General features: G+C 43.7%; 1 protein-coding gene across 1 annotated transcript in view; it reads left to right on the top strand.

Annotated features, from left to right (window-relative positions):
• Positions 1 to 17,008, top strand: part of LOC145341392 (solute carrier organic anion transporter family member 2A1-like) — a 229,316-nt gene that overhangs the window by 33,826 nt on the left and 178,482 nt on the right. Inside the window, exons 2-4 of the mRNA XM_080186332.1 lie at positions 669 to 831; positions 6,190 to 6,414; positions 16,312 to 16,410. Coding sequence (XP_080042458.1) covers positions 741 to 831; positions 6,190 to 6,414; positions 16,312 to 16,410 — 415 coding nt within the window. The 5' untranslated portion in view covers positions 669 to 740. The remainder of the gene's footprint in view (positions 1 to 668; positions 832 to 6,189; positions 6,415 to 16,311; positions 16,411 to 17,008) is intronic.

The following is a 17,008-nucleotide window of genomic DNA, read 5'->3' as shown; positions in this document are numbered from 1 at the left end:
GGCTTTGCAAGCCACTCAATTCAAGGGCAATTAGCCATCAATAATATCCACATACATTGCCAATGACATCCACATTCCCTGAATGAATGAAGAAAGATATATGACTTCCTTGTTGATCTTGCACAGTTAATCTTACACTCAATAGCTATGGTAAATAAATTGTCACAGTAAGAAGTCTCAGAACACCAGCTTAAAGTCCAACAGGTTTATTTGGTAACAAATGCCACTAGCTTTCAGAGCGCTGCTCCTTTGTCAGGTGAGTGGGGAGTTCTAATCACAAACTGATTAGAACTCCCCACTCATCTGATGAAAGAGCTGCGCTCTGAAAGCTAGTGGCATTTGTTACCAAAAAAACCTGTTGGACCTTAACCTGGTGTTCTGAGGCTTACTGAGTTTATCCCAGTCCAACACCAGCACCTCCACATAATAAATTGTCAACAGATGATATCAGTATCCAACTAGAGATGATTTAAGTAGATTCAAAACTGTTCTGTCTGATATTCTGAGTCAGTAGGTATTTCAATGAAAGACATGGAAGTGATTTTGCATATGGTTACAAAGCAGATCACACATGTCTTTCTGGGTTCTGATATTCCAGGTCACTTGTCATGGCATATAATGTATTTTTATCTCTAACAACATGTTTTTCTGTCACAATTGTTTTTCAGATTGGAAACTCACTTCTGATCGTTTTTGTCAGTTATTTTGGAAGTCGTGTTCATCGACCAAGGCTGATTGGAATGGGTGGTCTTCTCCTTAGTTTTGGAGCCTTCCTGCTTACCTTGCCTCACTTCGTTTCGGAGCGTTATGACTATTCCACGGTCACAGTCGGTATGACTCTTCCTTGCAGTCTGTAAACTTAGCCATAGTCACTTGATCTTGCACAGTGACCACAGTGACACTTGACCACAGTGTGTGAATGTCTCCGTATGTATGAATGTCTGAGAGAACGAGAGGGAGTGTGTATGTATGAGAATGTGTGTAAGTGCAAGTGTAAGTAAGAGTACAAGAGCAGACATGATGGACCTTCTTTTGTGTCATACCAATTCTGTGATGCTGAGCAAGAATATAAGTAACAATGTGATGTAGCATTCTGATGTAATTGAGAAAACTTCCAAAGTCTGGAGTGAAATCTGAGTTAGCAGTGTGAGAAGAAAGCCTTTGCACTAGCCAGAATGGAAGCAGCTGTGTGCACTGAGCATGTAGGGTAGTTTAATTCATTGCTTTGATTATTTATGCTTTGTTTTCACTGGCAAGTTTCAGGAAATCTGAAAAACTGTAGAGGCAAACCCCCTGCTAATATAAGCCTTCTTCACGGCTCTATCCACATGAGTGGCAACCTTCACTGATCTGTGAATATGAACCCCAAGATCGTTCTGTTCTTCCACATTCCTCAGAACTTGCCATTGATCCTGTAATCGCATTCAAGTTTGTCCTACCAAAATGAATCACCTTGCACTAGTCAGGGTTAAACTCCATCTGCCACTTTTTGGCCCAGCTCTGCAACCTATCAATGTCTCTTTGCAGCCTACAAGAGCCCTCCATCTCATCCACTACTCCACCAATCTTGGTGTCATCAGCAAATTTACTAACACACCCTTCAGTCCCCACTTCCAAGTCATTGATAAAAATCACAAATATGAGAGGACCCAGCACTGATCCTTGTGGTACACCGCTGGTATTAAGAGCCACAGGCTCATGCTGCAACTATACAGGACCTTGATGAGATCACATTTGGAATATTGTGTGCAATTCTGGTCACCTCACTATCAGAAGGATGTGGAAGTGTTCGAGAGAGTGCAGAGGAGATTTACCAGGATGCTGCCTGGTTTGGAGGGTAGGTCTTAGAGGAAAGGTTGAGGGAGCTGGGGATTTTCTCTTCTTTAGAGCAGAGGAGGATGAGAGGCGACTTAATAGAGGTTTATAAGATGATGAGGGGGATTGATAGAGGGGACATTCAGAGACTGTTTCCTTGGGTGGATGTAGCTGTTACTAGGGGGCATAACTATAAGGTTCATGGTGGGAGATATAGGAGGGATGTCCAAGGTAGGTTCTTTACTCAGAGAGAGGTTGGGGTGTGGAATGCACTGCCTGCTGTGATAGTGGAGTCGGACACTTTAGGAACTTTCAGTCGGTTATTGGATAGGCACGTGGAGCACACCAGAATGATAGGGAGTGGGATAGCTTGATCCTGGGTTCGGACATAGCTCGGCACAATGTTGAGGACGAAAGGGCCAGTACAGCTGTACTGTTCTATGTTCTAATCAAACCAGTTACATTTTCCCCAAATCATTTATATATATATATTACAAACAGCAAAGGTCCCAGCACTGATCACTGAGGAATGCCACTTGTCATAACTCTCCATTCAGAAATGCACCCTTCCACTGCTACCCTCTGTCTTCTGTACTCATCTTGCCAGCTCACCTGTGATCCCATGTGACTTCACCTTCTGCCCCAGTCTGCCATGAGGGACCTTGTCAAAGGCCTTACTGAAGTCCATGTAGACAACATCCACTTCCATACCCTCATCAATCATCTTCATCAATCCTCATCAATCAGAAAGTAGTTGAGGCTAAAACATTGAATGGTTTCAAGAAGTAGTTGGACATTGCACCTGGGACAAAGGGGATCGAAGGATACAGGGGGAAGGCAAGATCAGGCTATTACGTTGGATGATCAGTCATGATCATAATGAATGGTGGAGCAGGCTCAAAGGGCAGAATGGCTCCTCCTACTCCTATTATCTGTGTTTCACACACATACATGTGAGAAAGGTTTCCCAACATCCACTTTTAACACTCGCACAATAAGTGGGGACAAGGAAAAAGTAAGAGCGTTCAGGGCACGACCACAATGAAAATACAAGTTAGGATTTTACATCTGTCCAGAATCAGAATCCAACTGGAACGTTCCTTTTGAGGAGAAGGTGATTAGAGGGTGATCCTGTCTTTCTAGAGTGAGACTTCCACAACAAAAGGCGCAACAATCCCACTTGGTATTATAACTGGACAGAAAAATCGTGGTTGGAATTTTCTTAAAAGTTTTAAGTATAAACTGGCGATAAACTGGAAGGTTTTCTAGCCCTTTTTTCAGTGGGGTAAGTAAAAGCACAATAGAAGCACAGTTTGAATTGATGCCAAAACCTGCACACATGCGAATACCTATTTCCAACAGGAATCTAATTATAATTTTGTGCATCCTTACAACAGAAACACTCCATTAAGCCTACTTAAAGTTATATGTTATTTATTTCTAACATCTACCAGTTTTTTCATTCATTCGTGGGACATGGCCATTGATGATTGGCCAGCATTTATTGCCCATCCTTGTTGCCCTGGAGTAGATGGTGGTGAGCTGCCTTCTTGAGATGCTGCAGGCCACATGCTGTAGGTTGACCCACAATGTCGTTAGGGAGGGAATTCCAGGATTCTGACCCAGGACTGCGAAGAAACAGCAATATATTTTCAAATCAGGATGGTGAGTGACTTGGAGGGGAACTTGCAGGTGTTGGCGTTCCCATGTATTTGCTGCTCTTATCTTTATAGATGGAAGTGGTTGTGTGTTTGGAAGGTGCTGTCTCAAAATCTTTGGTGAATTGCTGCAGTGCATCTTGTAGATCTTACACACTGCTGATACTGAGCATGAGTGGAGGGAGTGGATATCTGTGGATGTGTTATCATCAAGCAGGCTACTTTGTCCTGGATGGCATCAAGCTTCTTGAGTGATGTTGGAGCTGCACCCATCCAGACAAGTGAGAAGTATTCCATCACACTCCTGACTTGTGCCTTGTGGACAGATGTCGGAGAGTCAGGAGCTGAGTTACCCGCTGAAGTATTCCTAGCCTCAATCATTGATAAACATCCCACTTCTGACCATATGACAGAGGGAAGGTAATTGATGAAGCAGCTGAAGATGGCCTAGGATACTACCCTGAGGGACTCCTGCAGAGATATCCTGGGGTTGAAATGACTGACCCTTCACAACCACATCTGTGTTCCTATGTGCCAGGTATGACACCAACCAGTGGAGAGTTTGCTGCCTGATAGCTGTTGATTCCAGGTTTGCTTGGGCTTCCTGATGACAAGTTTGGTGAAATGCGGCCTTGATGCTAAGGGCATCTCTCACCTCACCTCTGGAATTCAGCTCTTTTGTCCATGTTTGAACCAAGGCTGTAATGAGGTCCGGAGCTGACAGACTCTGGTGAAACCGAAACAGGACATCACTGAGCAGGTTATTCCTGAGCAGGTGTTGCTTTGACAGCATTGTTGAGGACCCCTTCTTGTACATTACTGATAATCAAGAGTAAATTAATGGGGTGATAATTAGCTGTGTTGGATTTGTTCTGCTTTTTGTGAACAGGACATACCTGGGCATTTTCCACATTGTTGGATTGATGTCAGTGTTGTAACTGTACTGGAAGAGCATGGCTTGGGGAGCAGCAAGTTCTGAAGCACAAGTCTTCAGTACTGTTGCCAAAATGTGATCAGGGCCCATTGCTTTACAGTAGCTAGTGCCTTCAACTGTTTCTTGATATCACGTGGAGTGAATCAAATTGGCTGAAGACTAGCATCTGAGATGCTGGGGTTCACTGAAAGAAACCAGGATGCATCATCCACTTTGTACTTTTGGCTGGAAATTGCTGTCAGTGCTTCAGCCCTACCTGTAAATATATAAATCCCTTAAAACTGGCTTTGTTTTCCTGGCACAAGGTTCCAACAGTTGACAAGTTTGATGAGGGCAAGAATTATTTCTGTTGCCATTGGCTTGATGATAGACAGCACAGGCTGCCGCATTGAGTTTTGTTCACATTGGAGGTGTGACATTAACTGCCAGAGTTCCATTCTACCAAACAATATGACAATTTTGCTTGTGGGGGAAGAGCGGGGAGGAGGTCATCTGACATGCCTCCCACCACTCCTCGCTGATGTGGAACAAATGAGGTGTATCCCCATAGCTGGAATTTTGAGGTTTTTAATTGGAGTTAGGATTCCTTTTGCTCTTGGAGACACTGGTTTGTGTTGTTAACCAAGTCTCTCTTGTTGAGAACAATAGAGAAAATGCTGGAAAATCTGAGCAGGTTTGGCAGCATCTGTAAGGAGAGAAAAGACCTAATGTTTCTAGTCCAGATGACTCTTTGTCTCTTGTTGAGAACATTGAGATAGAACCAGTTAATCAGTTTTAGACTTGCGTTCCAACCATTATTTTGTAAATTGAGTTTGTGTCTTTATATGCCCTGTTTGTGAACAGACCTCTCATGTACCTGATGAAGGAGCAATGCTCCAAAAGCTAGTGGCTTGTGCTACCAAATAAATGTGTTGGACTTTAACCTGGTGTTGTGAGACTTCTTGCACTATATGTCTCTCAATCAGATTCACAAAAACTGATTATCCGGTCATTATTACATTGCTTGGAGCTTGCTATGCCAAGTTGGCTGCTGCATTTCCTACATTACAACAGTAACCTTTAAAAATATTTCATTGGCTGCCTGGTGTTTTGAGCCAAGATTAGTATTTAGTCGTGGGAGATGTTATATGACAGTCTTTCCTTTTTGCTGTGCTCTCATCCAGCAGATGGCATTCTTGCTCAACCTGCTGTTGTCACAGAAAACCAAAAACACCTTTTTACCACGGATCCTAGTTTTGATTTTGGTTCCTACCTTGTCTATGTATAAGCAAAGTGAGCAACCAACACTCATCAATATGTGGCACAAGTTAAGTGAGGGAGCACAGAAAGTAAGTGTATTGTGCTTTCTTTGAGCTCCTCCTTTCAAAACGAAGTACACCAGTGTAATTTTGGACTTAAGCTTCAGAGAAGCAGAACACAATGATAGGTAGTTGCATTGAACTTGAACACATTTATTTGAGACTGTTAATCACTTTGATCTTGATTTCAATCCCGCTGTGGACAGGAACCACTCAGCCTGATGAAGCTGATTGGAATGCTGAACAGCTTTGGGTAGCCATGTTACACTTCTCATTGGCTTCAGGGTTGCTGCTTGACTGGAGATATTGGTGAGACACCTCTGCCTGTGAAAACTGAATCAAATTGCTTAGAGGAGATTAATATACTTGTTTGTGAACAACCAACTGCAGCCAGAGTGCTAAAATCAACTCTCATAAAATAAAAGAAAAATGTAAGAGTGCAATAATAAAATCTGTGGAAATAAACGTCTTGTTTCTCTTGCAGGAAATGTGAGTTATCCCCCTACAGACATCTGTCAGCCAGCGAACCAGACACACAGCCTTGAATACTGCACCAAATCAGACATACAATTTAATACACTGAGCAGCGTGTGGGTAATAATCATCATTGCTCAATTAATAGTGGGCATTGGAACAGTTCCTATTCAACCCTTTGGCATTTCATACGTGGACGACTTTGCTGAACCATCTAACTCTGCACTTTATATCGGTGAGTTTCAAAATGCATTATCCTGGGGAACCTTTGTAAATAGAAAAATACTTTCTTTTCAGCAATAATTAGAGATCTATTGTAGCTTTTCATCTTGCACTCATTAAAACACTTTGCAAGAACACAAATATATGAGGAAAACAATTTATACTGAATCAGAAGAAAGTTTGCTAAATAACCTTCAGTGAGCGAAGGATTACACCATCAACCAATTTAAGATTGTCAGTCAGGCAATTTGTGTGGACTTTAAGATATATGTATATATTAACACACAGGCCCCGTTCTTAGTGGACAGAAAAAACATGTACAGACCCTGCATCTGTTTAGTTAAATAAAATAAATGACAGCCATTTACTGAGTCATCCCTCAAGTCAGTGCCTTGACCAGTCAGAGTCAGATTGTCTAATTTAAATTCCAAACAATGCTTGACAGTTAACTGTCCTGGTGCATTCTCCATGGCAATACCTCCACCAATCAGACTTCACTTGTCAACCAGTCAGCATTCTTTTCTCATACAATATAAATTGTTATTTGCCCCTTACACTGGTATTCTTGCAGAATGTCCTGATGAGCGCAAGACAAAAAACTTCGACATGTTGCTTTTGTCAGTAATACTCAAGTTCTGTATTACTAAAGTACACTAATCCTCAGTAAAACTATATTATTTATATTGTAATCTCATGGTCCTTGTATCACGTTTACAGCACCTGCATGATCTTGTTTGTGCTCTCAGCATCAATTCAATATCGTTAATTAAAGAATTGCAACATTTGCTTAGGTTTTCAAGGGAAGATGCTCACTTATCGCAAACATAGAGCATAGAATCCCTACTGGGAGGAGGAGGCCATTTGGCCCATCTAGCCTGTACTGACAACAATCCCACCAGGCCATACCCCTGTAACACCATGCATTTACCCTACTAATCCGCCTGTCATGATGTGGCGATGCCCGTGTCGGACTGGGGTAAACACAGTAAGAAGTCTCACAACACCAGGTTAAAGTCCAACAAGTTTATTTGGTAGCAAAAGCCACTAGCTTTTGGACTGCTGTCCCTTCATCAGGTGAGTGGGAGTTCTATTCACAAACAGGGCATATAAAGACACAAACTCAATTTACAGAATAATGATTGGAATGCCAATCTTTACAGATAATCAAGTCTAAAGGTACAGGCAATGTGAGTGGAAAGAGGGTTAAGCACAGGTTAACGAGAGCACAGGTTGTCGAGCGGTGTTCATTCATGCCCTCCTAAGAACAGGATATGGTGCTTGACTCATTGATCGACAGTACCAACATGCCACTGCAAAAAACCGCACCGACCTCCTCAGAAGACAAATACTGTTGGACTTTAACCTGGTGTTCTGAGAATCCCCCTGTCACTCAGAGAAGATAAAGGAGAATCCAAAGAGATTCTGCAGGTAGATTAAGGGCAAAAGAGTAACTGTGCACAAAATAAGGCTCCTTTAAAACCAACAAGGGAGCCAGAGGAGATAAGTGAGATCCTAAACAAATATTTCTCATCTGTATTTACCACGGAGATAGACATAGAAGCTGGGAACTCAAGGAAGTAAATAATAATGTCTTGAAAAGCATCCACATTACAGAAGAGGAGGTATTAGAGTTTTTAAAAAGCATAAATGTAGAAAAATTCCTGGGACCCGATCAACTGTATCCCAGGGAAGCAAGGAAAGTAGAGGAGATATTTGTGTCATTGTCAGCCGCAGGTGAAGTGCCGGAAGATGGGAGGAAGGCAAATGTTGTGCCATTATAGAGAAAAGGTGGTAGGGAAAAGCCAGGAATCCACAGACCGATAAATCTACTGTCAGTGAGGATTCTGAGAGAGAGGGTTTGTATGCATTTGGAAAGGCAAGGATTCATGAGAGATAGTCAGCATGGCTTTGTGTGTGAGAAATCATACCTTACAAATTTGATAGAGTTTTTGAAGAGGTGACCAAGAAAATAGATGAGGGCAGTGCAGTAGACATTTTTCTATTATTCGTTTGTGGGACGAATATTACTGGTTGGCAAGCATTTATTGTCCATCCCTACTTGCTGTTGAGAAGATGGTGGTGAGTTGTCTTCTTGAATCACTGCGGTCCACATGTTGTGGGTTGACTTGTTAGGGAAGGAATTCCAGGATTTTGACCCAACAACTGCAAAGGAATGGTGATATATTTCAAGTCAGGATGCCCTTACAGATAGATGTGGTTGTGGTTTTGGAAGGTGCTGTCTAAGGATCTTTGGTGAATTGCTGCAGTGCATCTTATAGATAGTACACGCTGCTGTTACTGAGCATCGATACTGAAGAGAGCGGATGGTCTTGGATGTGGTGCTAATTAAGCAAGCTGCTTTGTCCTGCTTTGCGTCAAACTTCCTTTGGAGTGTTTTTGGAGCTGCACCCATCCAGACAAGTGGAGAATATTCCATCATGCTCCTGACTTGTGCCTTGTAGATGATGGACAGGCTTTGAGGAGCCAGGAGGTGAGTTACTCGCCACAGTATTCCTAGCCTCTGACCTGCTCTTGTAGCCACTGTGTTTATGTGGCGTCCAATTGAATTTCTGGTCAATGGTGACCCCAAAGTTGTTGACAGTGAGAGATTCAGTGATGGTAAAACCATTGAATGTCATGGGGCGGTGATTAGAGTGTCCCTTATTGGCAATGGTCATTGCATGGCTTGAATGTTATTTGTCACTTGTCTGCCCAAGCCTGGATATTGTCCAGATCTTGTTGCATTTAAACATGGACTGCTTCAGTTTCTGAAGAGTCATGAATGGTGCTGAACGTTGTGCAATCATCGATAAAAATCCCCACTTCTGACCTTAAGACTGAGGAAGGTCATTGATGAAGAAGCTGAAGATTGTTGGGCCTAGGACACTATCTTGAGGGATTCCTGTGGAGATGCCCTGGAGCAGAGATTGCCTGACCCTCCACAACCACAACCATCTTTCTATGCCAGGTAATGACTCCACCCAGCGGTGAATTTGCCCCCTGATACCCATTGATTCCAGATTTGCTAAGGCAGCTTGATGTTACACTCAGTCGAATGCCTTGATGTCAAGGGCTGTCATCTCACCTCAACTGTGGAATTCAGCTATGTTTGAACCAAGGCTGTAATGAGGTCAGGGGCTGAGTGACCCGAGCGAAAACCAAACAGGGCAGGTTATTACTGAGCAGGTGCTGCTTGATAGCATTGTTGATGATCCCTTCTATCACTTTATTGATGATCAAGAGTAGCCTGATTTGGCAGTAATTGGCCGGGTTGTATTTGTTCTGCTTTTTGTGTACAGGTAATTTTCCACATTTTCAGATAGATGACCGTGCTATTATTGTACTGGAAGAGCTTAGCTAAGGGAGTGGAAAGTTCTGGAGCACAAGTTTTCAGTAATATTGCTGGAATGTTATCAGGGCCCATAGCCTTTGCAGTGTTCATGGAGTAAATCGAATTGGCTGGAGACTGGTGTCTGTGATGCAAGGATCACTGGAGGAGGCTGAGATGGATCATCCACTTGGCACTTCTGGCTGAACATTACTGCAAATGCTTCAGCCGTACCTTTTGCACCGATGTGCTGGACTCCTCCATCATAGAGACAAAGAGGTTTACAGCATGGAAACAGGCCCTTTGGCCCAACTTGTCCATGCTGCCTTTTTATTTAAAACCCCTAAGCTAATCCCAATTGCCTGCATTTGGCCCATATTCCTCTATACCCACCGTACCCATGTAACTATCTAAATGCTCTTTAAAAGATAAAATTGTACTCACTTCTACTACTACCTCTATCTATTAGCTTTTCCAGACACTTACCACCCTCTGAAAAAATTGCCCTTCTGGACACTTTTGTATCTCTCCCCTCTCACCTTAAACCTATGCTCTCTAGTTTTAGACTCCCCTACCTTTGGGAAAAGATATTGACTATCTACCTTGTCTATGCCCCTCATTATTTTGGAAGCCTCTATAAGGTTCTCCTCAGCTTCCTACGCTCCGGAGAAAAAAGGCCCCAGTCTATTCAGCCTTTCCTTATAACTCAATCCATCAAGTCCAAGTAGCATCCTGGTAAATCTTTTCTGCACTCTTTTTAGTTTAGTAATGTCCTTTCTATAATAGGGTGACTAGAATTGCACACAGTATTCCAAGTTGGCCTTACAAACGTCTTGTACAATTTCAGCAAGACGTCCTGTTGAGGATGGAGATATTTGTGGAGCCACCTCCTCCAGTGAGTTGTTTAATTGCCACCACCACTCATGACTGGATGGGGCAGGACTGAGCTTAGATCTGATCCGTTGATGTGGGATAGCTTAGCTCTATCACTTGCTGTTTATGCTGTTTGACATGCAAGTAGTCCTGTTTGGTAGCTTTATCAGGTTTACACCTCATTTTCAGGTATGTCTGGTGCTGCTCCTGGCATGCCCTCCTGCACTTTCCATTGAACCATGTTAATCCCCTGGCTTGATGCTAATGGTTGAGGGGGACACAAGTTTTTGTGAGGTTACAGATTGCGTTGATGGCACACAGTACTTCATGAATGCCCAGTCTTGAGTTGCTAGATCTGCTCGAAGTCTATCTCATTTAGCATGGTTATAGTGCCAGGATTGGCAGCTCAACAATCAGGGATATAGAATCATCAAGTGAGATGAGGAGGGGGTAAAAGAAGAGGAGACGTTGCATTATTAGTTAAGGAGTCAGTTACTGAAGGAAGGAGAGATGATACCTTGGAGGGTGCATCGAATGAAGCTTTGTGGGTAGAGCTTAGAGATGAAAAGGAGACAGCATAGATCGCAGGTTTGTAATGAACGCCAGAGAGGTGTAGATACCAGTTGATGGATTATTACAAGCACTGTCAAAGGGATAGCCATGGCTATGTTTCAAGAACAGTTAAAGCATGCGCTGCCTAGGAAGAAAGCTGAGGCTGGTACCTGAGGGTACCATGCAGGTATCTCCCCTTCCAGAGATAGGGACACTGCAACTGAATCATTTTGTAATAATAAAAGTTGAGCCAGTAATAGTAGAATTACTGGTGAATGGCCATTCCTTGAAGATGGAGGCGGACATTGGACCCACTGTCTCCGATGTAACTGCCTCCAATTCAGGCATACAACTCCTGAGCTTGAAAGATTTGAAGACCAGACTAGCCACCTACACAAGAAAACTTTACAAATAAAAATCACCACAATGGCCCAGGACTTGTAGGCAGAAATCAGTTCATCTCCCACTTGTAATACTTTTATTGCACATTTCAGAGGTTTTTTTGTTTTTTTTATTCATTCATGGAACGGATGCCATGACAGACCAGGTTCATTTTCCATCCATACTTGCCCTTAAGAAGGTGGTAGTGAACTGCCACCTTGAAACACTGCAATCCACATGCTGTGGGTTGACCCACAAGGATGTTAGGGAGGTAATTCCAGGATTCTGACCGAGCGACTGCAAAGGAAGTGAAATATATTTCCAAGTTGGAATGGTGAGTGGCTTGGAGGGGTACTTGTAGGTGGTGGTATTCCTATATTCCTGCTGTGTCTGCTGTTTGGTCCTAGACGGAAGCGCTTGTGGGTATGGAAGGTGCTTTCCAAGGAACTTTGGTGAATTTCTGCAGTGCATCTTGTGATAACACACACTGCTGCTACTGATTGGTGGAGCGAGTTGGTGTTTGTGGATGTGCTGCCAATCAAGCTGGCTTCAATGGTGTCACAGTAAAAAGTCTGACAACACCAGGTTTAAGTCCAGCCGATTTATTTGATAGTGAGTTTACTGTCAAATAAATCGGTTGGACTGAAACCTGGTGTTGTCAGACTTTTTATTGTGTTTACCCCAGTCCAACGCCGGCACATCCCCTTCAATGGTGTCAAGCTTGTTGATTGTTAGAACTGCACCCATCCAGGCATGTAGAGAGTATGCCATCACACTCCTGACTTGTACCATGTAGAGGCTCTGGGCAGTCAGGAAGTGAGATACTCTGAAACTTCCTGGCCTCAGACTTCCTTTGGAGTATTGCAACCATTCTATTTATGTGGCAATCCAGTTGAGTTTCTGATCAATGGTAACCCCAAAGATGTTGGCAATGGGAGATTCTGTGATGGTAATACCATTGAATGTCAAAGGGCGGTGGTTAGAGTGTCTCTCATTAGTGATGATTATTGCCTGGCATTTGTGTGGCACGAAGGTTACTTGCCACTTATCAGCCCAAGCCTGGATATTGTCCAGACCTTGTTGCATTTGAACATGAATATGAGGAGTCATGAATAGTGCTGAACATTCTTGCAGCCATTGGTAAACATCCCCATTCTGACCTTATGACGGAAGGAAGGTCATTGCTGAAGTAGCTGAAGATGGTTGGACCAAGGACGCTACCCTGAAGGATTCCTGCAGAGATGTCCTGGAACTGAGATGACTGACCACCGCCCCCCCCCCCCCCCCCCCCCCCCAACCCAAAAGCAACCATGTTCCTATGTGCCAGATTTGACTCCAGCCTGCAGAAGGTTTGCCCTCTGATACCTATTGATTCCAATTTTGCTAAGGCTTCTTGATGTCACACTCAGTCAAATGTGGCCTTGGTGTCAAGGGCTATCACTCTTACCTCACCTCTGGAAATCAGCTCTTTTGTCTATGTTTGAACCAAGGCTGTAATGAGGTCAGGAGCTGAGTGATGCTGGCGAAACCCAAACTGGGCATCGCTGAGCAGGTTATAACTGAGCAGGTGCTGCTTGATAGCACTGTTGACAACCTCTTCCATCACATTACTGATGATCGAGAGTAAACTGATGGGGCGATAATTGGCCAGGTTGGATTTGTCCTGCTTTTCGTGTACTGGACATACCTGGAAATTTTCCACATTGTCTGATGGATGCCAGTGTTGTAATTGTACTGGAAGAGCTTGGCTGGGAGAGTGGCAAGTTCTGGAGCACAAGTCTGCAGTACTATTGCTGGAATATGATCAGGGCCTATTGCTTTCCAGTATCGAGTGCCTTCAACCATGTGGAATGAATCGAATTGGCCTCCAGTGAGTTGTTTAATTGTCCACCACCATTCATGACTGGATGTGGCATGACTCAGAGCTTAGATCTGATTTGTTGGTTGTGGGATTGCTTAGCTCTGACTATCACTTGTTTTCTATGCTGTTTGGCATGCACGTAGCCTGTTTAGTAGCTTCACCAGGTTGACACCTCATTTTAGGTATGCCTTGTGCTGCTCCCGGCATGCCTTCCTGCATTTTCCATTGAACCAGGGTTGATATCCTGGCTTGATGCTGTTGATGGGGGATATGCTGTGCTATGAGGTTGCAGGTTGTGCTGGAGTACAGATCTGCTCCTGATGATTGCCCACAGCATCTCATGGATGCCCAGTCTTCTGTTGCTAGATCTATTTGAAGTTTAGTGGCTTATAGTTTGTGAGGGTTATATTATGTAGTAGCGAGGACCAAGAAAGAAGAGCCCAAGAGAATTGGATATATTCTGATATAAAGCATTTTCCACAGGTTTAGTTGAAAGGGTTAAGTCACGGCAGGAGAGCAACAAACCATGGTAGCTCCATGTGGGAAGCCAGGAACATTTCCTATGCCCGGAGCTAGCGTATGTGCAGGAAGTGTCTCCAACTGCAGCTCCTGGAAACTTGGGCTTCAAAGCTGGAGCAGCAGCAGGGAACACTGGGGCATCCGCGAGGCAGACTATCATGGATAGCACGTATTGAGAGATAATCGCAACACAGGCTAAGATTGCCCAGGTGGGAAGAGAATGGGTGACCACCAGGCAGAGCAAGAGGCCTAAGCAGGCAGTGCAGGAATCTCCTGTGGTCATTCCCCTGAAAAACACATGTACTGCTTTGGATATTATTATTATCTTTCAGGAGAAAACAACAGCAGCCAAATGTGTTGCAGCACGGTTGGTTCTGCTGCAGAGGGGAGGAGTAAAAAGTGTAAGAATGCAATAGTTTTGTAGGGGATTTAATTGTAAGGGGAATAGATGGACATTTCTGTGGCCACAAACGTGACTCTAGGTTGGTATGTTACCTCCCTGGTGCTAGAGTTAAGAATGTCTTGGAGCGGTTACAGGACATTCTGGAGGGGAGGTTGAACAGCCAAAGGTCATGGTGCACATCAGTACCAATGACATAAGTAAAAAATTGGATGAGGTCCAAAGCCTTCAATGAAACTTTGTTTTCTGGAGCAGACAAACACTTTTCAGAGGATGGCTCAAGCTCACATTACTTTTCTCATAGCTTATTTCAAATGCAACACATTCTGTAGGATATCACATGGCCATTCTCTACCTACACAGCTTTCCTTAAATATGCTTTTTTTTCTCTTTCATTTTGAACCTTGTTAGAAATGACAATATAAAACTTTTTTATGGCTACTACTTCTGGGTAAACATAAATTTAATACTTTGCTTTATTCCTTTATGATCTTTGCCAGTTTAAATTTTCTTTTTGAAGTAAAAGTTAAGCTTCAACTCACTCCCTTATCGCCTTCGGTTGACAAAGGAAGGGCTATGGATATATGGATTTCAGTAAGGTGTTTGACAAAGTCCCTCATGGCAGGTTGGTGAAAAAGGTTAAGGCTCATGGAATACAAGGAGAGGTGGCTAGACGGGTAGAGAACTGGCTTGGCCACAGAAGACAGAGGGTAGCAGTCAAAGGGTTTTTTCCCAGCTGGAGGTCTGAGACCAGTGGTGTTCTGCAGGGCTCTGTACTGGGACCTCTGCTATTTGTGATATATATAAATGATTTGGAAGAAGGTGTAACTGGTATGATCAGTAAGTTTGTGGATGACACAAAGATGGCTGGACTTGCTGATAGCGATGAACATTGTCGGACAATACAGCAGGATATAGATAGGCTGGAAAATTGGGTGGAGATGGAATTTAAACCAGATAAATGCGAAGTGATGCATTTTGGTAGAACTAATGTAGGGGAGAGTTATACCATAAATGGCAGAACCATCAAGTGTATAGAAAGTCAGAGGGACCTAGGTGTGCAAGCCCACAAGGTGGCAGCACATGTGGAGAAGGTGGTGAAGAAGGCATATGGCATGCTTGCCTTTATAGGATGGGGTATAGAGTATAAAAACTGGATTCTGATGTTGCAGCTGTACAGAATGTTGGTTAGGCCACATTTGGAGTACTGCATCCAGTTCTGGTCGTCACACTGCCAGAAGGACGTGGAGGCTTTGGAGAGAGTGCAGAGGAGGTTTACCAGGATGTTGCCTGGTATTAGCTATGAGGAGAGATTGGGTAAACTGGGGTTGTTCTCCCTGGTAAGACGGAGAATGAGGGGAGACCTAATAGAGGTGTACAAAATTATGAAGGGTATAGATAGGGTGAACAGTGGGAAGCTTTTTCCCAGGTCGGAGGTGATGATCACAAGGGGTCACAGGTTCAAGGTGAGAGGGGCAAGGTTTAACTCAGATATCAGAGGGACGTTCTTTTACACAGAGGGTGGTGGGGGCCTGGAATGCACTGCCAAGTAGGGTGGTGGAGGTGGACATGCTGGGATCATTTAAGACTTACCTGGATAGTCACATGGGCAGACTGGGAATGGAGGGATACAAACGAATGGTCTGGTTGGACCAATGAGCGGCAGAGGCTTGGAGGGCCAAAGGGCTCTTTTCCTGTGCTGTACTGTTCTTTGTTCTTTGTAATGCAAATTTCAATTCATTCCTTAAAATGCCATCTTAAATTTGTTATTTTCCACTGCAAATTCTTACGCCAAAGCCCTTTGATGATTTAAATATTGCAATTCAACTGTCCTCAGTTTAATTAAATTCATTACACCAACCCATACACACAAAGCACACGTGCACACAGATGCAGCCCCCACGGTCTGTTTAACAGTACATTACAATGATATTGGGACCATACAATATTTCTTCACAGGCTATTAAATTTTGTTTTTTTCTCTTCCCTTTTCCAGCAATCCTATTTGCCATTTCTGTCTTTGGGCCCGCCTTTGGGTACTTACTGGGGTCAGTGATGTTACGTTTATATGTGGATCTGGACAAAGTGAACCCAGGTAGGTGGAATACAATGAAAAATGTTGTTCCTTTAACTACAGAAATCAAACAAAAAAGGGGGAGATTTTCTGCCCTGCCCGCATCTGGCACAGATTATGCCAATCCCAGAAAACTGCAAGAGGGGCTAAAAATGGGTTTTGCACCCAACTTCAAATGGATTGCAATCGTCCCAGTCCCTTTTTGTTGGCACAAACTGGATTTCAGCCAGAAATGGCATGAGAAAAATCAGCATACTTAAAGGAGCATTTAAAATGCTTAGCCCATTCTGCGCCGGATTCTCCCAATTCCTGGGATCTTCTGACTCTAGGGTTCAGCACAAGCCTGGTGAGAATCACTCCTGGTCTCCACTACCGGAGACCAGGAAGGATGGCCAAGCTGGGGGGCTTGGAGGCCATTGAAGTGCCTGGATGGTTGGATCATAGCTGGCAGTGCCAATCTGGCAGTGCCTACCTGGCAACTTAAAGCCAGTTGGGCACTGCCAATTTGCCAAGGGGTGGGACCTGAGCAGGGGTGGGGTCTAAGCTGGCAGGGGCTGTGATGGGGGTCTTTAATGGGAGTCACAAAGTGGATCATATCTGAGATCATGATGGACACCCA

This window comes from Carcharhinus amblyrhynchos, chromosome 3, assembly GCF_965287045.1.
Source record: "Carcharhinus amblyrhynchos chromosome 3, sCarAmb.v2.hapA, whole genome shotgun sequence".
Lineage (NCBI taxonomy): Eukaryota > Metazoa > Chordata > Chondrichthyes > Carcharhiniformes > Carcharhinidae > Carcharhinus > Carcharhinus amblyrhynchos.
The sequence above is the reverse complement of the archived record's forward strand: the minus strand, read 5'-3'. Positions and strand labels throughout refer to the sequence as shown.